The following is a 23,935-nucleotide window of genomic DNA, read 5'->3' on the forward strand; positions in this document are numbered from 1 at the left end:
ATGCCTTACTCCACTTTTTTCTCGTACTTTTTGGAGTATATTATAGGTAATCTGTTGAATATAATTGCTCTGGTCCCTTATATAGCCCAGTTCACCTGGTATAGAAATACCATGATTCATATAGTCTAGTACGCAGCACCTCTAGCCTAAACCACATCTAAATCCCACACATTATAAGATGCTGGATAAGGTATTGTGATAAACCGAAGCGTCTGATCATTTCGTAGAGAAGTAGTTGATTCTTCTAAGTCCAAGTACAGGAAGGAAATCGGGTAGAAATAGTCTTCCCAATGTGGGCCTATTGGTCGGTATACCACATCTGTGGCGTTTACCACTGGTACTAGCCACACGAAGCTGTCCCAGCTTCACGACAGGTATGATAACCATTAAACTAGACTTTATATCAAACTACCTATAGTGTAAATAGCCTTTGTGGTGTAGGTAGTACTAAGAGCTTCGTTACGGGGGCGCTGACGTGCCAGCCACACCCTGACTCTGTTAAACTCGGCTACTAAGGTTGTCAAGAGCTTTACACCTCGAGTCACACTGGTCTAAGTAGTGTAGCATAAGTGCTGTTTTCTAGTAAAATAGCAAGCCGAAGGGGAAAGTCGTCGCCAGCAGAGACGTTAAAAAGAGCACGAAGCCATAGGCCTGCTTTAAGTAACTGAGCTGGATCATTGTAGTTATTCTTCCTGATGTTATCAACAGTCGAGCTCAGTCATCCGGTATGAGATGGTCAACATATAAACGCAAGCGACAACGGAGTGGTGGGTAGGCGCCAGTAAGTAGCGACAACATCATTGGCATCAGCACCAGTGTTGTGGAGTTCTCGCTAGGCTATAGCCTCACGCGCAATCACCGAGGATGGCATGCTGAGCATCGTTGACGACATGGGGATTGCCTTGCGGACTTCAAGGAGGTGATTTCATTTTCTTGGCCGGCTTGGTTACCCGGAGTAACAAGAATTGGAAACGACCCCCCTCCCCTCCCCCGAGCCAACGAGCCTTTGCGGTGCCTGGCATTTCATGACTCGATACTGGGACACCCTGGATTCTGAAGCTGGCACTGGGGTTTTGAGCAGCTTGGCGGCTCGAGTCAGGCTTGAAAACGACGTGGCTGGCGTTGAAACGTTATCTGCAAGTTAAAGTTATGCCGTCGAGTGTCGACTGTAGACTGTCGGTAATCGCGGGTTTCAACATGGTGGCCTGGGGGCGACGAAGCTAATGCGATATGGGCAGGGCTTGATTAGAGGCATGGTCTCCGTGTTGGGCAGCTCGATACGACGATAATAACGGGGTCGTGAGTGAAATAGCAGGCGACGACAGTAGTTGGTGCCAAGCAAGATCGTTCGTGGCCTTACAGACAGGTGGGTGCGGGCATCCGGTGCTAGGGCTGAAACCAGGAGAGGGGACGGTGGACAATAGGCGCGGACAGCTAAGCTAGACGTGCCGAGTGTCATGTCCTGCTTCGCTGTCAGACGGCCGTCGGACAGCTGTAGTTAATTCATGTGTTAAGGTGCGGACTGAGGCAAAGGCGGTCAAGGGAGACTCGGTCCATGAGTTTTGTGTAGATTGAAAGGCCAGAAAGGCACACATCGGAAACACGAGTGGCTTTTCTCATGTCGATCCTACTACGATGTAAAGTAGTAGTAGTACGGTCCGGGGCCGGCCAAAAAGGGGTGATGAGATACATGGAATGAGCGAGATGCGCGAACAGCGCCCCCCCTCCCTTCCCCTGTGAGTGATGCTCAAGCTTCCCGCGATTGTTTCACAGCGTATATCATCATATTACCATGGATGAATGATCGCGGGTGACGGATAACGTCCCCGGTCACGTGTAAGTACGTAGTCACGTAGTGTACTCCGTACACTGCATGGCAAGCTTGAAGTTCCATATGCTTCCTTCCCCCCCCCTTCGCCCCCCATCAGCTGACATAATCAAAGCATGCTACAAGGTACATCGCACATCGTCCCAGTAATGAGGGTGGGGAACGTACTCTCGGTGGCTACTATGTAGCGTACCTGAACAAGGACATAGCGCTAATCATCACACTAATGTATATGTTACCATTCACCTACTCTCGGCCTGCAAGCATGGTACGAGTACGGATACAAGAGCGTAATGCTGGGTAAGAAAACAGACAAGACAAAAGGGGGGCTGAGGTGAGGGTGAGAATATGGAAATGACCAGCGACAGACAGGTTCATCAACTGATCTGATCGTCCAAGAAAATAAAATAGAGTGGAAAGGTGGATCCCGTATTACCGGTATCCCTGTCCCATTCTAGAAAAATGTAGGTACAGCGCCGCGTGGGCCTTTCGTCGGCCTCTCCTTCCTGCCATGTTCCTGTTTCTCACCTACAAGGCTGATGGACGCGAACTTGTGCCGGAGCCGCTTTCAAAAGTGGATTACAAATCCGAGCGTTGAAGTTCCTTCCTATCTATCTGTATCTGCCTATAAGGTAGGTGCCCCCAGTCACTCTACCTATATCTACCGAGGTACGGATATACTACGTAGTGTTTACATACATATAGCAGTACCTACCTACCCCACCTGCCTACTTAATAGCACCACAAGTTCACCCAAATACGGATAGGCATCCCCGAGACGAGGCGAGGCAACGTAAGGCGGGAAAGGAAAGGCACGGCAAGGCTCGACAGGCCTTTTTTTGGAAGAAGAGTAACGCCGTAATTAGCCACGCCGTCCACCTCCGTTCCTCCGTCCACTTTCTCTCCATCCCTCTCCCTCTCTTATTGACGACGACGACGACGGCTCTCACTCTCAACCTCGACTCTGGTTTGTCATCCTCCAGCGAACGCCGCCACCGTTAGCTACTGCGATACTTAGCCCACCCCCTCTACGACCCTCCTGGATGATTTCTCCCGCCCACCCCATATCGACGCTGCGTGCGACACCCAAAGTAATTCGCCATGTTCTCGCGCAACAAGGACCTTTCGCACATGTCGTCCCTTTCAGGCCTGCGGTCGCGCTTCAAACACACCATGTCCTCGTCGGCCAAGATTCGGAGCTCCGAGGGCTGCTGGACCTGTCGCCTGCGCCGTAAGAAGTGCGACGAGGCCCGTCCCGTTTGCGACGGCTGCGCCCAGCTCGAAATCACCTGCTACTACAGCGACGTCAAGCCCGACTGGATGGACGGCGGCGAGCGCCAGAAGGAAATGGCCGACAGCCTCAAGAAACAGGTCAAGATCCAGGCCAATAACCGCCGCGAGCGCAAGTACCTCCAGAGCCTCGACGTCGACCCAAACCACACTCCCGCCTCTGACGACCCCGATCATGTCATCCCACCCGTGCCCCCGCTGAGCCTCGACGGCGGCTCCTCCAAGGCCAATGACTCCAACAGCCCCTCTACCGTCAACGACACACCCGGCGACACCTCTAGCCCGGCCTTCCACATGGGCTCCGTCAAGTCCTCTCTCCACGACCTCGCCCCCGCCGCCTCACCCAACCAGATGCGACAGCTCAGTCCCGAATGGCCCAGCCACTCCAATCATTCCAGCCCTCCAGCCGCCGCTCCCGCACCCGCTCCCGCACCCGCGACTCTGCCGGCCTCCCACCCCGCCGTGCCCATCTCCGCCGACCACTCCAACGCCCCGCCCTTCTCCGACGACTCCAACCTTACCTTCATCATGATCTACCTCGACTATGTCTTCCCCTTCCTCTTTCCCTTCTACAAGCCTGCCCTGCTCGAGGGCGGCCGCAGCTGGCTCCTCAATGTCCTCAACCACAACAAGGCCCTCTACCACACCGCTCTCGGTCTCGCCTCCCACTTCTTCGGCGTCGTCCTTACCGGCGCCCAGGTCGAGCACGCCCCCTGCCGCATGAAGTCCGTCGCCAGCCTGCAACACCAGCTCGACCTCGCCCTCCGCGAGCTCCGCGCTGACATGGCCAGCATCAACGAGGGCGGCGTCGACAACCAGCTGCGCCGGGGCTGCCGCGTGCTCGAGAGCATCGTCCAGCTTCTCATCTTCGACGTCACCATCGCCTCCAACGACCACTGGCAGATGCACCTCGACGCCGCCACCGTCGTCTTCCAGCAGATCCTCCCCCAGCCCGACCACTGGGACGCCACCATGGACCACATGGCCATACCCCTCTTCTCCGGCGTCCGCTTCCCGCCCGGCTCCCATACGGCCTGGAGCTCCGACCAGGCAGCCCTGCGCTTCTTCACTGCCTCCCTGCTCTACTTTGACATCATATCCGCCACCGCCCTCGAGCGGCCCCCCACCCTGCAAGCCTACCACTACCACCTGCTCTCCCCCCGCAAGGATGACTGCCTCGAGCTCGAGCCTCGCCTTCGCCTCGAGGAGTACTTTGGCTGCCAGAGCTGGGTCCTCCAGATCATCGGCGAGATCGCCGCCCTCGACGCCTGGAAGAAGGACGCCCGCCGCGCCGGCTCACTCTCCATGACCCACCTCGTCTCCCGCGCCGCTTGTCTCGAGCTCGCCCTCCGCGAGGGCATCTCCTGCATCGACAACCAGTGCCCGCAGCTCATGGGCTCTGACGACCTCGTCGCCGCCTGCAGCAACGCCTGCACGGGCCGACCGCCGCCGCACCCGACCCACGCCGACACCATGCGCCTGCCCCCTGACCCGCTGACGCTGTACCAGTACTCGCAGACTCAGGACGCGGTCGACGCCGCCCACGCCCACACGAAGATCTGGGCCTACGCCGCGCTGACGTACCTCTCCACCGTCGTCTCCGGCTGGCAGCCCTCGTGCCCGGAGACCGTGACGAGCGTGCAGGCGACGCTCGACCTGCTCAACACGCTGCGCAGCCCCGTCTGCCTGCGCACCGTCGTCTGGCCCTTCTGCGTTATCGGCTGCCTCGCCGACCCCCGACAAGAGAATATGTTCCGCGACATGGCCGCCCGGATGGGCCCGCTCGAGGTCTTTGGGTCCCTCACGGGCGCCCTCGGCGTCATGGAGAATGTATGGGCCCGCCGGGATACCATCGATGAGAGCTGGGACCTCGCCGCCTGCTTCAAGATCCTTGGCCATCCCGTGCTTCTGACCTGAGAGTGTGATTGAGGCATGGCTGAATTTCAAAATCCCACATTGGCCAGCAAGGGAGTCACGCAAGAGTCCTTCTCCCATGGTATTCTCATCAGCGATCGCTTAGGCTGCGCGATGCCGGCGATCGAGACGCTCTTCGTTTTGACACGGTTCATTCAACATGCAGGAAAAAAGAGAGAGGCAGCAACCGAAAGACTCGCGGTTATTTTTCTTTTATTATCAGTGGCCCAGACTACCAAAAAGTAACGCCCAAACAAAGAAGCAGTCGCAGTCTGTCACCGCGCGTTTTCGCTACAAATCCCAAGCCTGTTGTCAAAAAGCAAATCTATCCAGTAGACATTACCCCCGATTTGCACCGCTCTGGTCTCGACACCTTTCTCTATTACCAGCAGAGCAGACGTTAAAAAACAAATCCCAAGACACACACGGGTGGATCACTTCCTCTGGGAGGCAGCCTTGGCGAGCTTGGTCTGCTTCTGCTGCTCCAGCAGGCCCAGGTCCCACCACCCGTCGATGAATTCCATAATCGTCTTGCGCTTCGACCTGCCCCGCGCAAGGAGGCTTCCAAGAGGTGAAGTCGGCGTCATCGGCGTCGCCTGGCGTTCGGCGGGAGACGCGGGAGGCACCGGCGAGACGACCAGCTCGGGCAGCACCGGCATCGGGTGAACGGGCTGCTGCCGCTCGACAATGCGCACGCGCTTGTGCGGCACTCGCGACGTGATGGGAGGAGGCGGGAACCACGGCCGTGGGACGGCGGCGGCAGCATCGTCCGAGTCGGAACCCGAATCGCCGCTGCCCCACCGCTTCTCCCCGGCCAGCACCGTGGCGGTGCCCAGGCTCTTCTTGCTGCCGTAGTAACCGGTCCGGACCTCCCTCGTCGGGGGAGGCGGGAAAGAAGAAGAAGAACCGTACCAGGCACCGCCGACCACTACCGCAGCCCCCCCATCACGAGCGCACCCTCATCCCTCAATGTCCTTGGGGGCGGCAGGGGCGAGCTTCAGGCGGCGCCAAAGACAGACGGCGGTGATGGCGCTGAAGGCCAAGAGCACGCAGAGGGCGATGGACAGGCCCCAGACGGCCTTGATGGCGTAGCAGGTGGGCTGATCGGCGCCGACCCAGACAAAGTAGTTGAGGACGGAGCCCGCCTTGATGTTGGCCGTGACGGAGGCCATGAAGCTGGCGGTGCTGCCGGACTTTGGTGGCAGGGCGGCACAATTAAGGTACGAGAGGGGCTTGCCGAGGAGGCAGGCGACAACAATGACGGCGATGAGGAGGGCCGAGTCGGCGGCAGCAGCGAGGAGGAGGGGGAGCATGTTGTCGTAGTAGAGGATGTAGGTGATGGAGATGTAGAGTGTGGCGATGCATGACTAGGAAAAGGGCGGGGTTGTTAGTCCTGACGAGTCCATAATTATACATAGGTGGTGCGTCTCCATCTGAATGAAAAGAAATCACAAAGACGGCTGGCTGGCTTACAATGACAAGAGTGCCGACGAGGACGGGGGGCGAGACGGCGTCTGCGCCGTTGATCTCGGAGATGAAGTTGGCGACCATGCCGATGATGGAGACGAGGGAGAGGAACTGCATGGCGCGCATGGCGGTGAAGGTGTGCCCGAGGGCGCCGAGGCGGGGGGAGGAACCCATGGTGCGGGCGCGGCGGGAGTCGCGGGCGAGGGAGGCCGGGGTGACGAGGGTGAGCTTCGGGCGCGGGGCGTCGAGGCGGAGGGCCGTGCGGACGGGGAATCGCCGGGGCGGGAAGGGGATGCAGGGGGGGGTTGAGGAGGGAATTTTGGACGATGGGGGTCGGAGCCGCTTTTGGGTGAAGCGACCTGGATATATATGGGAGGCTTTTTATAAGATTTGACGAGGAAAAGGGAAGAGGAGTTGGGGTTTTTTTGTTTTTGTAAGAAAAAGAGGATTCAGTGGTTGAGAGAATCGATAAAAGAAGAGATCGTGTAAGAGCGTGTTTGTTTCGTTTTCGAGTCGTTCCGTTATCCGTTCGTCGTGACCTAAGAAAAGGAGAAACCGAGGGCCGAAGACGAGAGGGGGGGGGGAGGGGGGGGGGGAAGATGGTGAGAGTGTGTATGAGAGAGAGAGAGAGAGAGATTGAAAGACCCTTAAAACTTGATTGACCAAGGAAAGTTGACCTAGGAAATAAGGAAAAAAGGAAAAAAACAAAGAGAGAGGGAAAAAAGGAAAAGACGGCAGATGTCTCTGGATTGTTCTTGTGGTTCTGTGTTGGATGAAGAACAGAAGAGTAGTCGGGGGAGGGGGCGGATAAGATGACTTTGCTTTATACATCTCAGCCCCCCCCCCCCTTCAAGATCACTCGAGGCAATCGAACGAATGATACAACCGACCTCGTGTTTTGTTTTCCCCTTTGCTGGTTCACCAGGAAAGGCAAGGTAACCTCATCGATCAGGTTTCTCTGCATTGTATTGTTGTGTTGCTAAATCAAGCGGAAAACCCACACGCGCTTCTTGGAGGGGGGGCCCTTTCCCGGCCTCTGTGAGGGAATGGATGGATGGATGGATGCGGCCGTAGACAACACCCAATCTAGTTTACGAAAGATACATGGCCGTTCCTGCGTCTGCGACACACCAATCCGGGTACCATTCGTGGAAAAAAAAAAAAAAAAAAGGCCGGGTCAAGATGAGACTGGTTGTTGACCCAAGTGGTTCGTCCAATGATCCCTGGAAGGCGGCACAAGATCCCGGACCGAAGCCGTTCGGCTAGGTGTGAGCAGCCGCTGGGGCGGGCCAATCGCAGCCCCCGGCCGGGGTTGCGTGTGTAATTAGCCGTGCGGCGCTTAGAAGACACTAAAAGCAAAGAAAAAAAGGGCGGGGAGGACCCCGGAGAGGTCGGACAAGCGACACACGCGGCTGCGAATCGTTACGAAGCTAGTGCACAGATCCAGGAGATTGGAGGCTCCCTTGGGACGGACCAAGTATACCGTGTACGAAGTCCACTGCATAACGAAAGCGAAGTGGAGCTCGATAGGCGCGCCCGATGACATGTCTGATCGAGGGGGCCTCTCTCTTCTTGCTCGGGATTGGACGGCGGCGCGGTTGTTCTCGCCTGGGGCTGGCCGGGATCTGATTGGGTCTGCTTCAACCCGGAGCCTGTCCTCACCCGGTTGCTTGAGCTTGAGAGCCTGGGCTTGGTGGACCTCTCTCCTCCCGGGCCTGTTCTGTCTTTGCCTGGCCAGTGTCTTGGGACAAGCCGGAAAGGAGAGGCCCAGCAGACGCGGCCGGTGTGGGACGACGGCGACGGGCGGCGGAGGCTGAGGCGCCTGTTCATACGAGCTAGCCCGGATGTCCCCATGCAAGGCACCGGCCCTGAAACCTGGTCTGGCGGCTGCCGACCTGGGCCGCATATCTTGGCTTCAATGCGCGTCTCTGCGTATGTTGAGGGCAGCACCCCATCCCTTGATCCCCCGTCCCTGGGCCTCCCGTTGGTTGCTTCTAACCAACGCCAGCCCAGGACCGCGAACTGCAGCTTCAGCTTCTTGAACCTTCCGTAGCCGCGGAACAGCGGTGGTTGGTCCGCGCGTGGCCGCGCCCTTGTTTGTCGATCGCCCTGGCGCCGGTTGGGATCATGCATGCCACCCACCCACCGTCCGCGAAAGAGTGCGTGACGGTCTGGACTTTGCTTCGACCGAACCCTTCACCACAACGACGGGCTTGCTTCAGGTTGCGGGTACATGAGGTCGCGCCAGCGGCCGCACAGGGCTGTGAAGTCCTGCAATTGTGTTATGTTACGTTCCGAATGCCAGGGCAAGACATGGGGCACATTCGACGAGCCCCGGCCACACGTGGAGCCCAGGTGCGTCGAGTAGTCGGCCCATTGAAAGAAAGAAGAAGAAAATCATGTCACATTTCACAACGTGAGCAGATACATCACACAAGACTTGAGAAATGTGGTTCGCTTCAAATTTCAGTATATGGTTTCATGCGTTGCACTCTTCTTTTGCCCGCCGGTGCGCCTTGAATAGCAGCCTATCAGCACACAAATCACCCTTGTTTGTTCTCCCAACCTTTTTTGCCTGGTCGCCGCATCGTTGTTTTGACTGTCGGGTCAACGGCGTTGCGATGGCGAGCTTCATTGTCTCTCCCCCGGTCGTCGTCTCTGCGTCCTGTTGTCGCGTACTCTGTTTAGCCGAGCAAATCGTCCAAACCATGGTTTCCGCCGGTCGAGGATGAGCCGCCGGCGGGCTTTGGTGCCGAGGCCGCGGGAGCAGGAGCACCCCAGATACCAGCGCTGCTCTTCTCCTTGGCGAGCTGGCCCAAGGCAGGTCCAGTGGTGGGCGTGCTCGTCTTCTTCACGCCGGAGCTGGCCTGCGACCACAGCGCGCCGAAAGCGTCGCCGCCAGCAGCGCTGGGCTTCGCGGCCGCAGAGGCTGCCTTTGGTACAGCCGCGCCAGGGGTGGCTGCGAGAGAGCCACGAGCTGCCTGGGGTGCTGCAGCCGGGACGGAGCTGAAGTAGTTGGGTCCCGAAGGCTGGTAAGCAGTGGGCTTGGCCTGTGTTGCGGGAGAGGCAACAGCGGTAGTGCTGAACGCCGAGTAGTTGGCGCTCGGGGCGGGAGACATGGAGGACATGCTGACCATGTTGCCAATGTTGGCCTGCTGAGGTGCCGACACGGGCTGGGGAGCGGCAAAGGTTGTGGCAGAGTTGGCGGTCATGACGGGAGGAGAGAGCGGGGTGGCGGCTGCGGGGGCCGGAGCTGGGGCGGCGGACTGGAAGTCATCGAACTCGTCATCGTCGTTGCTGGCAGACGGGGCTGACAGAGACACGATGCCGGCGCCGGTGGAGGGAGTCGGGGCGACAACAGGGGCGGGCATCGAGGAGGGCGCGGGGTCGTCGAAGGAGAAGAGGTCCACCTCGGGCTCCTTCTTCTTGGGCGGCTCGGCCTTGGGGGCCGCCGCCGCTCGCTCGGGTCTCTTGGAACGAGACGCCGAGGAGCTGGCAGCCGGGCGTTCGTCGTCGAACTCGTCATATTCCTCAAACTTGTCGTTGTGTGCCTGCGTTCTGCCGTAGTCGTTGGCCTCCTGCCCACCGAAACCGCCGCCGTCGCCGTAGACACCGCCAGAGTAGCCCCCGTAGCCACCGGACTCGCTTCCAAAGCCGCCGTAGCGGCTGCTGCTGCCGCTGGAGAAGCCACCACCACCACCACCCTCGACACCGATGTACTTGTTCTTGGTCGCTCGTGCCTTCTTGCGCTCCGTCCGGATCCGCTCGACATCACTCAAGAGTTCGGACAGTTCCTTGGCGCGGTTGCGGACGTTGATTCCCTGGTCCTTGCCGTTCTGGTCGATGTAATGGAATTGACGCAGCATCTTCAGCAGTGTGATGTGGCCGCGGGCATCGTCGATGACACGTTCGGAGCCGTGCTTGATGAGGAACTCGAGGAGCTGGAGGGCCTTGTAGATTTGCCGCCACTCCTCGGCGGACTTTTCTGTGAATCTGCGGTAGATCATGGGCATGATTTCGTTGAGCGTAGCGCTGGGAGCTCGTCAGCGTTGCGGAAGAGGCTGTCTTGTATGGATTGGGGGATAGGTACTAGTTGAAGGTGCCGCTGGCAATCTCCTGCATCAGTGACGAAGACGCGCCCCAAGGTTCGTTGTTGGTCGCCTCGCGGACCTGGAAGCTGTTAACAGACGACGACAACAAGCGCGATATGGACGGTACCAACCTTGGCCTCCATTTCTGTGTAGTTCATGACGGCTGGGGGGTTTACGCGGTCAGCACGCGATCATGGGCATCTCGAATTGAACAGACAACTGGGGATTTACCATTCTGGACCTTCCTAACGCCGGCCTTGACGTCGTACAGGGTCATACTAGCGACCGTGTCCTTGAGGTTATTCCAATCCATCTTGGAGGATTCGGCAAACAAGGTTGGGAAATCAATTAGATGGACGGGCAGTCGGAAAGCCCAAAGGCGTAGGTGAGGATAGCAAAAGTCGATTCCCCTGCGATTCTCTGTCGACGTTTCGGAGAACGATGGAATGGATGCGCAACTCGGGCGACCTGACAACCTGGCCACCCTGGAACCTTCAGGCTCAGGCTCAGTCAGGTCGATCGGTTTCGGACGGGACGACGGCAGGGAGCTACGTACCCTCTGCCACGCGATAAGATTGGCCCAATCTGACGAAGGGGGATGTGGAGAAAGATGATGCCGAGTCACGTGAGCGGCAAGCATAGAGTGGGTTCGAGAGAGACAAGGTTAATGCCTATGACTAAGCCGAGTGGTACTATGTATATACACAAACAGATAACTGGTCAGAACCATCATCCACACAAAGCCTGTTAGTATCACAGGGTTGTTGATCTAGGGTGACGAATAATAGGGGTACTGGTTCGATTATGCGTAAAGAAAAGTAACTATTGCCTGATTGAAAGGCAGGATAACCATCGCGTGGTGAATACCGAGAACGGAGGAGGATCATCGGAGGTAACTCTACTATCGCCGACAGCTACGGCCATGCCCGACATCGCGACAGAAGTATTCAATGCCCATTCCCCCCCCCACCCAACTCCTACTGTCTCTTGCTCCTACGAAAGGATCGCAGAAAAGTCTGTCTCCTTGCAATAATCAAGAAATGAAGTCATTCGAACGCCAAGCTAGTGGTTTTATCAGTAACGGTGCACGCAGCCGAGTTTCTGCAGTGTAACCTACCTTGTCGGGTGTGATCAGTGCAGGGTCAGTTCCCGCGTAGCCGAACTCGAAAGCGAACAGCATGTTCAAGCCAAACTCATGACCGATGCCACCGGGCAGCAGGTCACAGAGCTGGTCGAATGAGAGCTCGTCATACCCGCCATACTTGAGTCCCTGAGTTTCGCAAAAGATCCTGAGACATTCTGTCCACGATACGTACTCGCCGATCGCGAAAAGGTTCACATTAGGCTCGGCCTCCGCGACGGCCTTGACGCAAGGCCCGAGGTCCTTTCGGACGTGGCCGAGTGGAATGCCTTTGTCACCAGGGCCGATTCCGCTCAAACGCCAAGTTCCATCAGCTTGCTACGCCGGATGTCAGTCGTTGTAAAGCCAGTACCAGAATGCGAGCGCATCTGCGCGTTCATACCTTCTTGGGTGTCGTTGGAAGGCCCCATTGCCAGAGAAGATTGAAATAGACGGGGGCTTGGACCTGGGAAGACTTGTTCCGAAGAGCGGGGAGTGTTTGCGCATACTCGGCGGCCTCCGCCTTGGAGTCCATATGGTACAGCTTGCTGTACTTGCCCCTGCTCTCCTTGGCCGCATTTGCCATTGAGCTGAACACGTAGCGATGGAGGCCCGGTACAGTGGCAGCAGCATCGGCTATGTTCTTTCCCTGCTGTAGCTCAACCTCGTAGCAATATTCAACGAGTTCTTGACCGGGTCGTTTTTTGGCGCTGCTGGCAGGATCTTTGATGATGGTCCAAAAGTCGGTGACGCCAAAGATCACGTCTGCTCCGACAAAGGCACGCTTGAGTGACTCCACATCGTCGAGATCTGCCTGGACGACTTCGACGCCCTTTGAGGCCCACGCCCGTGCAGCTTCGGACCCTGGATTCCGTGTAATACCACGGATCCTCCATCTTGGAGTTTGGAGGTATGCGTCCGCGACAGAGCCACCCTACACATTTCAGCAAATCATTACGCTAGTCCAAGTTTAAGGGCGAAGAGCAACGCACCTGTACGCCAGTGATACCTAGAATTGTGATAAGCTTCGACATTCTGGGTGGTGTTGGATTTGATATGTACGAGAAGGGATGTAAGAAGGGCTTCAACGTTTAATAATGTTATAAGCAAAGACGATAGAATTGTGTGTCTGCGTCGAGATCAAGATAATACGGAAGAGCAGTCTTCTTGAGGACCATTTATATTCCCTCCTTTCTCTTGTACCTCAAACTGCCGAACCATCTGCGAAACGTCACTAGCCACCGGACGTCGTGACTAATTACTAATACCCATCCTTGCGTCTGTCCTGTTGCTTACAGGCCAGAAATGCATGTGTAAAAAACGAAACCATTCTAGAGATTCCACTCGAATCACCTGCACTGGAACATCGTGAATGCATCAACACTTGCTTAAATCAGCACGTAAGCTTCAGGTTGCAAGGGGCACCAATGCCCCGATCTGGCTTAGGGTCCAGGCGCCCGATCTGCCGGTCTTACAAAGATGGTTGCAGGGGGGACCAATGCCCCGATTCGGCTTAGGGTCCAGGTGCTAATCCGCAGGTCTTGGTCTACAGCGTGTACTTCGTAACACTGGGTGGGTTGTGATGCAGTATAAGCCCTTGGTTGAATGGAGGACATATCATAGCTTGCGCAAAGCTCCAATTTGTTATATGAATCAGCAATCAGGCAGGGGATGAGTCTGAGTACGATTCTTCACATGGCCGTGGAATATATAAACGTGCGAACTCGTTGTCTGTCCAAAGTCCATCTGGCCATCGAAAAGCAACAACCAATCCGTTCTATACCAGCTCACCTTCCCGTCCATCTCTACACATCATTTGCAATGTCGACCGACAGTCTCTCCCTATCCAACAAAGTGGCCATCATTACCGGTTCCGGCCGGGAAAACGGTATCGGCGCGGCCATCGCCCTAGCGCTTGCCAGAGCAGGTGCCCGCGTGTACATCAATTACATCTCCGAGTCCTCTGCTACCCGTGCCGCACAAGTCGTCTCTAATATTGAGGCAGCCGTCGGTAAGGGTGTGGCCACCTCTATCAGGGCCGACGTTTCTACCACCGAAGGTAGCAGAAAGATCGTGGAAGAGACACTGTGTAGCTTCGGAGTTGACCACATCGACATTATTGGTAAGTGCAATAGCTCCAAGTTCCAACTATGAATTACACTCAGTCTCAGGTATGCCTTCTGCAAGTAAAATTGGGGTGCTAACGTAAACAAGTCAACAATGCTTCATACATGGTACCGGGAGGGGCGCTACAAACCTCTCCCGAAGACATGATGAAAACATTTCAGGTCGCTGTCGTCGGCCCAGTGCTACTCCTCCAGGCGGCCTACACCCATATGTCTCAAAATGGCCGCATAATAAACATTGGCAGCGTTGCTTGAAAGATGGGATTCCACCAGATGGCAATCTATGGAGCTGTCAAGGCGGCTATGGATCAGCTCACCTGGACGCTGGCTCAAGAGGTGAGATTGCCTTCTCTGGTTTCCATTGCAAAGCGCTCCAGCCTCAGAATTACAAAGGTTGATGAGTCTCATTTTCTAACTATATCCAGGTCGGCCGTGATGGCAAGAATATCACGGTGAACACAGTCGCGCCCGGCCCAACCTTGACAGATACGCTGCCACCCGTTCCCGAGGTTGAACCGATGAAAGATTTCCTCCTTTCGAGGACCAGAGCCGAAGAGCGAGTGACAATGGTAGAGGATGTTGCCGACGCTGTGCTTCTTCTGGCAAGCGAGAAGAGCCGTTGGATCACCGGGCAATTCATATCCGCCAGTGGCGGCATCAATGGTGGATGAAATGTCAAGCCACTGGCGCAAACCTAGCATTGAAGTCATGGGCATGCTGGAGGGGGGTGGATTGGCTAGCAGCTAGATACCAGGCAAGATGGAAGAAGACCACCCGTATAAGAAGGGCATAGCAGCTGCTACAGGAAGGGGCATCATTATTATCATCACTTTCCTAATCATAGCAGCAGAATACACACAGTCGTTACCGTATATTTGCTTCCATTGTCAATGCTTCTGCACACATTACTATTTGTTCGATTTATCCGTATCAATGCTCAGCTGCTAGAGAACGTTTGTTGCAGGTTAGATCTGCGAATTGTAACGTTTATCAATTCGTATACTCGGGTAGAATTAGTGGCAGCCAGGGTGTAGTTTTCACTCCCCTTTTCCTTCTTCTTCCTGGCTGGTGGTCCAGGCGCTTTCTCAATTACCATTACCAACATGGTCATATATTCTAGGTTGAACTAAGATGACTTGAAGCGTAGTCATTCATTCGTCACAACGTAGACTCTTTTCATCCGGCCGGTCCATCGCTGCATAATGCAAGGTCCCGTATTAAGTTATCCGCACCCGCTTTCCCCAAAACTACAAACCAGATGAAATCCTTTGCGATTTGAACGCAAGAAGTGGCATCTGTTTCGCCTGTGCCAACCATATCTCGCCGAATCTCGTCCAGGTACACATCTCGACTCCCGCCGTTCTGCATCAAAGACGCTGTGACAAGCGTCCAGACTTTAAGGTCGCGATAGGGACCACCGAGATATCTTGTGTATGAGACGGTGAATCTGGAAAGCTTACTCTCCAGCTGAGCTTTCTCGGGCGCATTGAACGAAAACATGGCCTTGAGACTTGACACGAGGCAGAGGCTGATCAGTCTCACCATCTCCATGACGATCTCATCCAACCTGAGAGTTGCACCCAGATTCTCCGGAAGGCGAGGCATGGACAGCAGGAAATGAATACACGGTCCGAGAACGCTTATGGCATCTTCGTCTTGGCGCCAGAAGAAGGGTGAATGACCTTTGGTGTTCACCTCGTTCGCGACAAAGTGGAGTCTTTCTAAGGCTTCAATTGTCTGTGTCACGGTGATTGAGTTCGGATCCAATAGTGACAAAAGCTCTTGCAGTCGTATCGGAAGGTTCTTGAGAGACGTCTTGCATGGAGGAAAATAGGAAGGCAAGGGTAGCCAGGGAACTGTATCATACACTATGCTTCCACCCAGGTCTGATCTGTTATGTGATGAGCTTCGCACACGTTTTTTGTTTCCAATTGATTGGATGGATGATACAGAGACATAGAGACTCACAAAAGAATCCAGGTATGTACTCCGCGGCCCAGATGAGCAAGACCGTCTCGCAGCCTTGAAATAGCTGCTAAGCCACCCATGTGGGCTTTCCATGCTGTCCAGTCTTGGCGTCTCATCTGAACCGAATAGTCAGCAATAACTCCAACATGTTTGGATGAATGATCATACACAGAAGCAGAGATGGGACAGAATGTGGGCTACCATCCCATCACTGATGCTGTCAACGGCACTGTTGAGACGTTCTCTCAAATGGGCCACGGAGAGGGAGTAGTACTGCAGCATCTCCGGGTTCCTATCAGGATCTGATCCTCCCCGCACCCGAAGGAAAAGGTCGGCAGCATTCCCTAGCGTTACGTGGAATGCACCTTTATCAATCCTTGCTATGTCAAACCAGATACCGCGAAAGGGTATGTAGACGGAACGCTGCTCGTTCACTGGGATGATTATTTGTAAGCAAATGACCAACAAGACGAGCACGATACGATTGTTCCTCTCATACAAAATCGAATAAGCTCTACGGTGCGATCGTTCGCCTCCATGGGAAAGTCCCATAGTAGTGGTAGCAGCATGCACGGGGCGCCGAGCGGCGTGCTCGTGTCCGTGTTGTTATTCGGAGGGATCTTATGATGTTGAACTCCCTGGTTCATCAAGGCGCATGATGATGCCGATGATACCCTTCCCTCTGCCTGTGCCTTTGGCCGCCGCCGTTGTTGACCTATCTTCTTCATGACATGACGGCGAATGTCGGTACGCACATCCTTGCGCCGACGAATGTCATCTGGGTGGGAGATGGTGACAAATTTCAGCTCAGAGGACGTAGAGCTCACCGTCACTTTCGGGTCTTTTGAGCTAGATGGTGTTGGTTCGAAAGCTTCTTGAGCAGACTTAAGCAACAGCGGAATCTCCGCCACCCCGCTTGCATTGTCCAACTCCTCCATGCGAGATGCCTTTCGTAGCCTGATCTAGATTGCTGGCGATACGCCGGGATTAGACGGAGTAAGTTTCCTACGAGATGGGCGCCGATGATGAGGATCTTCGTCGCGGTATGTAAGTATTGTGGGAAGGAAGTGTGTCATATCACCAACTCGTTGCGATTGAATAGGAGCTACTTGTTGGAATCGAGGTGGTGTAAGCAGGGAGTACGTACCGTCTGCCGCGCGATAAGATTGGTCTAACTTGAGGAAAGGAAAGGGAAGTGGAGAAAGCTGGTGCCGAGTCATGTGAAGCGATTTGAGGACGAGGTGAGAGCTTCCGGGACTGGCCGGAGCAGTACGTACCTCAGACTTACCTGGTGCGTCACCTAGGTACCTACCTAGATACATAGTAAGTAGCTTACGTACCTAGGTACTACCTACCTAGGTACCAATGTATCTACCTACCATACCTGCTGTTGCTCGATGCAAACGAGGTGAATGAAGTTTCGGCTGTTTTCCCCGTCAATTAATTGTCGACCAATTCTACATAGAGAAGGCATATCCTAATAGACATGCAGAGTTTCAAGGTTAATTCAGCGCGGTCTGCCAGTTGCGACAGCTGCTAGAATGCTCTGAGCTTCCCTTCCCGCCTATGCCCGTGCTCCAAAATGTACCAAATGGGAGGGCCACCTCTTCCTCCCTGCTCTGTCATGAAAATGTGTTCCTCAGGTTGCCGCGACACGTCGCGCCGTGCCGTTGCCTCCCGTACCCCTTTGAGACGTCCCCGACTTCACCAAAACTTTTCTCCCCCGAGAGGCCAGCAAAAAGAATCGATTCTTCATCCATCGACCTGCACCTGCGTGTACCAACAGCCTTTTTTCCCATTCTTCATCTTCTGCATCTGTACCATTACCTTTCCCGTGTAATCCTGCTCATCGAGGTACGTAAAAGCTCTTCTTTCTGTCTGTCCACCTCCCAAACCACAAGTCACGTCACATACACATGTCCGCAGCCCTACCTTTTTCTCATCTCGCGCCGTCCGCAATCCCGCATGAAAACCAGCTAGCCAGCCATTGGAGCTTCAAGAGCTCGCTGTGCGGCTATAGCGGCTCGTATGCAGGCCAATTGATCTGCCCAAAGGAGCGAGGAGCTTTCCCTTCCTACCTCGCAGCTTAATCTATTGAGCCTGGCTGGCTTGGATAGCTTCAAGCAAAGCACGAGCTCGAGCTGCTGCACCGTCTCTGGGCAGGCGAAGCTGATTGCAGCTGGCCGAAGCACTCGCTACACCTCCTTTCCTGTTTGTCATGCCATTGTCCACCGCCGCTCGTTGCTGCTGTGCCATCCACTCGTCCATTCACGCCATCCCCGCTCTACCGCATACGTTACCCAAGATTCCACGAGCTTCCGAAGGTGTCAAGGAAACAACGTGGGCCAGTGGGGAAGGTAACTTGGCCGTCACCGACGGTTCAAGTTCCCACCCAGCTGTGCCAGCTTCCGTCTCCCTTCTCTCCTGTCGCTCCAATGAGCATCGGCCTCGGGTGTTTGACGTGCATTGGCTTTCCTGTCCGTGCCGCACCGGGGGTTACCCGATTGCTCTTGTAGCTCTCTGCTCTGCTCTGTCCTGCTCCGAGGTACTTGGCCGCTCGTTGTTGAGCGGCGTGTTTATCCAGGTACCGGCGGCAGGTCGTTCGGGCGGTGCAGCAGGTACATACATGCCCGTGAGCCTTCGTCTTTCGGTCTACTAGCCAGTTCTTGTCGTTACGAGTACAAATCCGCATTTTAGTCTGGGAATCACTCCCACTTCTCTCTCTCCAGCTGGTCGACACGGTCAGGGCCAACTGCTGGCTGGTCGACCTGGCAATGGGAATTCGCTCAATGCCGTCCTTCCGTTTCTTGGCCTCTCCTCTCGGCTGAGCTAAGCTCGATGGGGCTCAGGGTGCTCGATGAAGTCATCCCACTCTGCTCTTGCACGACGAGAAGACAAGGCGGGAGTTACAGGACGAAGACAGCAGCATCAATTGGACTGAGGCGGAACTCATGCCAAGGTCAAAGCCAAAAAAGTACCAAGCCAGAGAGCCGACAAGACGATTGCTTTGCCCCTCCTCTACCTACCCTACCCTACCTCCTCTCTCCCCTCCCCGCCACCCCCGAACCCAGCCCCTCCTTCCTGCCCTCCCTGCACGCTCCCCTCCGCCTCCGTCACTCACCACGTCGTGGAAGGTACGGATACTTGATCCAGGTCGGTCAGGCAGGTACCTCCCTGACCGTCATTGACCTCAGCAACAGCTCACTTCACGTGACTTGCGACCCCTCTTTTCTCACCCTCCCGCTCTTCTATTCGCCCGTTCAGCACCCGCAGTGGGGAGCTCCTGCGCTAACAATAAACCCCTCCACCCAGCTGTTGAAAAAATGAGACCAACCCTTTTGCGACCCCTCCTACCCCGCCATACCTTCTCTTGCTCCTCCGTTTCACCCTCGCCCTTTTCTCGACCTTCTGCCTTCATCAAACCTCTCCGAACCGTCATTCCTGCATCTACCAAGCCATCCGTTCGATTCTACTCAGCATCCAACAAAATGCCTGGCCAAGTGTAAGTCCTCTGCCACTTCCGCCGACAAGCTCAAGAGCATCGCAAGCTCTCAATGACGCAGTAACTGACATTCTTTCAGTTACTTCGACATTGAGTGGGAGGGTCCCGTCCTCGACGCCTCTGGCCGTCCCACCTCCACCGTTCAGCGTAAGTTTTTCCCTCTGCCATTGGGTTTTCATCGAGCAGTCATCACGAATGGCGTCTGCAGTGCCTCGGCCATTTGCAATGCCTTGCTCTAGAACGTCCTGAGCCTTTCACTCACCCCTCTCGCCTTTCCCCCCTTTCTGTTGCTCGCCGTCACCCAGCCAACGTTCACCGAGCTTTGCTGACCGATGACTCTGCCTACCTACAGCCCAGAGCGGCCGCATCGTCTTCAACCTCTTCTACGACGTTGTCCCCAAGACCGCCGAGAACTTCCGTGCTCTCTGCACCGGTGAGAAGGGCTTCGGTTACCAGGGCTCTTCCTTCCACCGCATCATCCCCGAGTTCATGCTCCAGGGTGGTGACTTCACCCGTGGCAACGGCACCGGTGGCAAGTCTATCTACGGCGAGAAGTTCGCCGACGAGAACTTCTCCCTGAAGCACGACAAGCCCGGTCTGCTCTCCATGGCCAACGCCGGCCCCAACACGTGAGTCTAGCCTCTGTTCCTTGTATGAAGCTCCAGTCTAACCCCTCTCAGCAACGGCTCCCAGTTCTTCGTCACCACCGTCGTCACCTCGTGGCTCAACGGTCGCCACGTCGTCTTCGGCGAGGTCGCTGACCAGAACGGCATGAACATTGTCAAGGCTCTCGAGGCCACCGGTTCCTCCAGCGGTACCGTCAAGTACGGCAAGCGCCCCACCATTGTCAAGTCCGGCGAGTTGTAAATTGCCCTTGGCTTGGTTCTTTGTACGTTAGGTCCTGCTTCTGAAATGTCGCGAGAGTCACCATGACGGGAAGGGAGGACATTTTTTTTTGGCTGAGACTTGGGAAGTGCGCCAACGCGCTGCCTGGCAGCCATCAGCTTCACTGCTGCTACATAGCTAGCCAAGACAAAAGGTTAATGCCACTATTGACGCACACGTGACCCGCACCATTCCAATGGCTTGCTTACTTATTTTATGCCTTGATGACCTCGTCTATAGGCGTGCACGATGACGAGGCTGTAAGCTCAAACATGTATTTGGTATATCCGCACAGCAACACTGCTCCTCAGGCTGCTGTTGAAACTAATTACGCTTGGGAGGATGAAAAGATCTACTACCCTGGCAAAACCATGCCGACCGTGTCCCTATGTTTTTTTTTGATGTCATCGTGCCAACGCCAATGCAATGCTTTCCCATGATGTAAATCGAGTCAACCCAATGAACCACCTCCCACCACCCCGGCACCAACAACCAACAACGCGTCTGTCTTTTGTAAAGTCCCAAACCCTTCTTTGTCCGAAAGACGCCCTTCTCTCTCCCCCTCTCCCTCTTTCTGTCTCTGTCTCATTCCAGGCCCAACCACCGTTCAAAATACACGCAATTGCTCGCGCTCACCGGACCCCCCTCCTCGCAGAGGTCGAAGACGGGACACCGGCCGCAGGGGGCCTCGGTGTAGCCGTTGACAAAGGGCTCGGGGCCGCCCTCCTCGGGTCCGCCGTCCTGCCTGGCGGCCCAGTTGGTGGTGCTCTGGCGGGGGGCGCGGGTGACGCGGTAGCCGAGACGGCCGGCGACGCGGATGGGCTCGATGAGGCCGTCGAAGACGAGGACGTCAATGAGCTTCTGCATGTCCTCCTCGCCGAGGATGGTGTCCGAGGTGATGCCCGACTGGGAGATGAAGCGGGCGATCTCGCGCACGGTGGGGTACTCCTTGAAGCCGGCGGGGAGGGGCAGGTTGACGGGGGCCTTGCGCGGCGGCTGGACGGCGGGGACGGAGCTCTTCTCGTCGGCGGCGGACATCTCGTCGGCGGCGCGCTTCCTGTTGGCCTTGGCGTCGAGGCCGCCTTTGAGGACGCCCTTTTTGGGCACGGCGGTGCGAGTAGCCCCCGCGGAGGAGGAGGAGGAGCCGGTGCTGAGGTAGGTGCTCTTGCGCTTGACGTAATCGAAGATGACGCGCTGCAGCTCCTCGATGAAGGCCTCGTCGAAGGCCGAGTCGGTGAACCAGGGCCCGCCGGTGGCGCGCTCCGAGGGACGCATGGAGGCCTTGATGAACATGCGCTTGTTAGGGTGCTCGACATTCTTGAAGGGGGCGATGAGCCCTTTGCCCTGGAGCTGCTTGAGGGCCGTCTTAAGAACCGAGTCGTGCATGTTGAGGCGGTTCTGGATCGACTTTGACCAGATACCGTCGCCGCCGGCCTCGTCGATGGCGCCGTAGACCATGCGCTGCTCGTCGGTCGAGCAGAGCTTGTACCTGGGGGTGGTGGTGTTAGCATTGGTACGGCAGAAGGGGACGCAAAAAGGGAAAACAGGGGGGGTAAGAAAGAGACAGTGGCTCACTTTTCGGCATCTTCGACGGAGCGCCATCGCCAGGCGAGGCCGGTTTGGGAGGAGACGGCGATGAGGAGGCGGTCGTTGGTGAGGCTCTGGAGGACCTTGAGGAGGGTGACGGTGTCGCGGTTGGGGATGACGTCGAAGTCGAGGATGTCGTACTGGGTGAAGAGCTGGGTCTCATCGCCGGCCTTCTGGAAGTGCTCGTAGAGGGCCTCCTTCCAGACCTCCATCTTGGAGTCGGTGCTCGAGGTCGTGGCCGCCGAGGGCGACGCGGCCGGGGGGGTTGGAGCCATTTGCGGCGGCTAGCTACGGCCTTTATACTTCTTTTTCTTTTGTCCGTCTTCCCTTCGGTCTCGGTCTTTGGTTACGACGGGGATTCGTGTAAGAGGGCGACGGTCTCCCGGAGGGAAGGGAGGCTTCGTACGAGGAAGCGGTGCTCGTGGCGCGGCGACGGGTTTGGGCGGGAGTGGTCAAGGGCGAGCGACTATATGGTGGGGGTTTTTTTCTGCCTGGGGATTTTTTTCCCCTTGCGATGTCCAAAGGAGGCGGGGGGGCCTTTGCGCCTCGGGAGAGCTCGCCGTCGACAAGGGATTTGATGTCGTGGTCGATGGTGTTTGCCTACATCTGCGAAATGTATGACGAGGGCATTAGCGGTTCAGCGATTGAGCAGCATTGGTAGGTTGTGGTGGAATTTGAAACAGAGGAAGATGCGCCAAACGGGTTCCGAGGTTGCGACGAGGCCGTGGATGAGTGACTTGGGTCGGCGACGATGGTGGGATTCCAGAGGCTGGTTTACAGCGACCGGCCAGGATGATCGGCGCGACGCAGCGGCGGAAAGAAAGGGAAAAAAAAAGTTGCCCCGCCTTTTGGACTTTTTAGTGGGCGACGGCGCACTGAATCATTCTCGCATCTGTGGACAGGGGGGATGGGTACGTACCTTGGGGGGAGGGGTGGATAGATGATGTAGGTACAGGTATACTCCGTATGTGCTACAATCAAACAGCTTCGATATCGATTTCTCTTTTCCCTAGCTGGAAACAAGAAACCAAGTACTGCAATGGTTTTGTTCTTGATTCTCTTTTGTAAGGAGATGAGATGGTGGAAGTTGTTGTGTAAGAGAGTGAAGCGAGGCGTGGCTCGAGATGGTCAGGCCTGAGCCTGCGTTTTATCCCCCTTCCTCGCCGCCTCAAGTGACTCACTACGGAGGTCGCACAGGTACCCTGCTCGGTACTCAACACAATATAAGGTTTCTGAAATACCATGGAGATATCAAGGTATCTACCCTACCTAGCTTATTGCTCCTGCCGTTGGTTTACCTGTGACTGCTGCACCTCACTATTCCATACCTCACCACAATCTATCCTCAAGATGGCAACCCCAAGTGTAACAGCCCTGCTAGTCAACTACAGTCCTAATCGCCGAATCCACACGCCTATAATCCTCAGCGACTTGTTGAACACCGGCCCGAACAACATACCATCCAGCTCTTAGGTAGCCTAAAGCTCCATAGGCTAATATGCTGCTAGGCTTCTTGTTAGCTACATTTCGTCTAGGTTATAAAGACCTAGCAGCTATCATGTGTCTGGTGGTAGCAAAGTGACTCACTACCCGACTATGCCTGAATACAGAAAGGTTGCCTTTTCATTTTTCAGTTCTCACAACGACGTAAAACGCTATTTATTGGAGGATTGACCTTTGAAGATACAATGAAGCAAACCCTAGGTAGAGACAAGCTGGGAAGAAAAGACAAAGAGTGGACAGTTTCCCTGACATCCCAGGTCATGCTGGATATGGATTTCCAGACGTCATAATGTGCCGCAAGCGCCACGCCGGCGCCTGCTTCCCTTCACAAAACGATCGAAGCAAACAGCCGTGGGAAAGAGCGCACTAAGGGGTGCACTCACCGCATTGTGTCAAAGGGAATCTTTTCCCCTTCTGCATCTCCATTAGCCACTTCAATCCAGACCTATATTTTTCGATCCCAATCCTGGCTGCGTTTGCGAGGTAGCTTCTGTCGGTGATACGGCCAATCAGGGCCCTACGGAAGAAGCGCCCACAATACCGCACTTGAGAATGCAGACCAATTTCAATCTGCCAGTCGTCCGAGACATTTGGTGAGTGATACGTGTCGTGTATTATAGATTCTCGCTTGGTTGTTGACACCGGTGATGATCA

The 23,935-nt window shown here is 55.7% G+C and overlaps 10 protein-coding genes across 10 annotated transcripts; 4 read left to right on the forward strand and 6 right to left on the reverse strand.

Moving 5' to 3' along the window:
* Nucleotides 1-2,929: 2,929 nt before the first annotated feature.
* On the forward strand, nucleotides 2,930-5,035 carry GLRG_00869 (uncharacterized protein; the record flags this gene model as incomplete). The annotated part of the gene is made up of 1 exon (XM_008091554.1): nucleotides 2,930-5,035. The coding sequence occupies one exon, from the start codon at nucleotides 2,930-2,932 to the stop codon at nucleotides 5,033-5,035; it is 2,106 nt and encodes a 701-aa protein (XP_008089745.1).
* Nucleotides 5,036-5,466: 431 nt separating this feature from the next.
* Nucleotides 5,467-5,691, reverse strand: GLRG_00870 (uncharacterized protein; the record flags this gene model as incomplete). Its single annotated transcript, XM_008091555.1, has 1 exon — nucleotides 5,467-5,691. One exon carries the CDS (start codon nucleotides 5,689-5,691, stop codon nucleotides 5,467-5,469), a length of 225 nt encoding a protein of 74 aa, XP_008089746.1.
* Nucleotides 5,692-5,991: 300 nt separating this feature from the next.
* GLRG_00871 (uncharacterized protein) lies at nucleotides 5,992-6,673 on the reverse strand (the record flags this gene model as incomplete). Its single annotated transcript, XM_008091556.1, has 2 exons — nucleotides 5,992-6,399; nucleotides 6,506-6,673. 2 exons carry the CDS (start codon nucleotides 6,671-6,673, stop codon nucleotides 5,992-5,994), a joined length of 576 nt encoding a protein of 191 aa, XP_008089747.1.
* A 2,510-nt stretch (nucleotides 6,674-9,183) lies between these two features.
* On the reverse strand, nucleotides 9,184-10,903 carry GLRG_00872 (ENTH domain-containing protein; the record flags this gene model as incomplete). The annotated part of the gene is made up of 4 exons (XM_008091557.1): nucleotides 9,184-10,531; nucleotides 10,590-10,669; nucleotides 10,722-10,753; nucleotides 10,822-10,903. 4 exons carry the CDS (start codon nucleotides 10,901-10,903, stop codon nucleotides 9,184-9,186), a joined length of 1,542 nt encoding a protein of 513 aa, XP_008089748.1.
* Nucleotides 10,904-11,583: 680 nt separating this feature from the next.
* Nucleotides 11,584-12,744, reverse strand: GLRG_00873 (NmrA-like family protein; the record flags this gene model as incomplete). Its single annotated transcript, XM_008091558.1, has 4 exons — nucleotides 11,584-11,652; nucleotides 11,708-12,049; nucleotides 12,114-12,644; nucleotides 12,703-12,744. 4 exons carry the CDS (start codon nucleotides 12,742-12,744, stop codon nucleotides 11,584-11,586), a joined length of 984 nt encoding a protein of 327 aa, XP_008089749.1.
* Nucleotides 12,745-13,531: 787 nt separating this feature from the next.
* On the forward strand, nucleotides 13,532-14,091 carry GLRG_00874 (uncharacterized protein; the record flags this gene model as incomplete). Its single annotated transcript, XM_008091559.1, has 2 exons — nucleotides 13,532-13,832; nucleotides 13,925-14,091. 2 exons carry the CDS (start codon nucleotides 13,532-13,534, stop codon nucleotides 14,089-14,091), a joined length of 468 nt encoding a protein of 155 aa, XP_008089750.1.
* A 48-nt stretch (nucleotides 14,092-14,139) lies between these two features.
* On the forward strand, nucleotides 14,140-14,507 carry GLRG_00875 (uncharacterized protein; the record flags this gene model as incomplete). The annotated part of the gene is made up of 2 exons (XM_008091560.1): nucleotides 14,140-14,172; nucleotides 14,262-14,507. The coding sequence occupies 2 exons, from the start codon at nucleotides 14,140-14,142 to the stop codon at nucleotides 14,505-14,507; spliced, it is 279 nt and encodes a 92-aa protein (XP_008089751.1).
* Nucleotides 14,508-14,773: 266 nt separating this feature from the next.
* GLRG_00876 (uncharacterized protein) lies at nucleotides 14,774-16,238 on the reverse strand (the record flags this gene model as incomplete). Its single annotated transcript, XM_008091561.1, has 4 exons — nucleotides 15,973-16,238; nucleotides 15,805-15,920; nucleotides 15,088-15,727; nucleotides 14,774-14,962 (listed from the first exon to the last, which is right to left on the reverse strand). The coding sequence occupies exons 1-4, from the start codon at nucleotides 16,084-16,086 to the stop codon at nucleotides 14,774-14,776; spliced, it is 1,059 nt and encodes a 352-aa protein (XP_008089752.1). The 5' UTR covers nucleotides 16,087-16,238.
* A 2,889-nt stretch (nucleotides 16,239-19,127) lies between these two features.
* GLRG_00877 (cyclophilin type peptidyl-prolyl cis-trans isomerase/CLD) lies at nucleotides 19,128-20,173 on the forward strand (the record flags this gene model as incomplete). The annotated part of the gene is made up of 4 exons (XM_008091562.1): nucleotides 19,128-19,306; nucleotides 19,386-19,453; nucleotides 19,659-19,935; nucleotides 19,987-20,173. 4 exons carry the CDS (start codon nucleotides 19,128-19,130, stop codon nucleotides 20,171-20,173), a joined length of 711 nt encoding a protein of 236 aa, XP_008089753.1.
* Nucleotides 20,174-20,776: 603 nt separating this feature from the next.
* Nucleotides 20,777-22,053, reverse strand: GLRG_00878 (RNA polymerase Rpc34 subunit; the record flags this gene model as incomplete). Its single annotated transcript, XM_008091563.1, has 2 exons — nucleotides 20,777-21,680; nucleotides 21,767-22,053. The coding sequence occupies 2 exons, from the start codon at nucleotides 22,051-22,053 to the stop codon at nucleotides 20,777-20,779; spliced, it is 1,191 nt and encodes a 396-aa protein (XP_008089754.1).
* Nucleotides 22,054-23,935: the final 1,882 nt, after the last annotated feature.

Source organism: Colletotrichum graminicola (assembly GCF_000149035.1).
Source record: "Colletotrichum graminicola M1.001 genomic scaffold supercont1.2, whole genome shotgun sequence".
Classification (NCBI taxonomy): domain Eukaryota; kingdom Fungi; phylum Ascomycota; class Sordariomycetes; order Glomerellales; family Glomerellaceae; genus Colletotrichum; species Colletotrichum graminicola.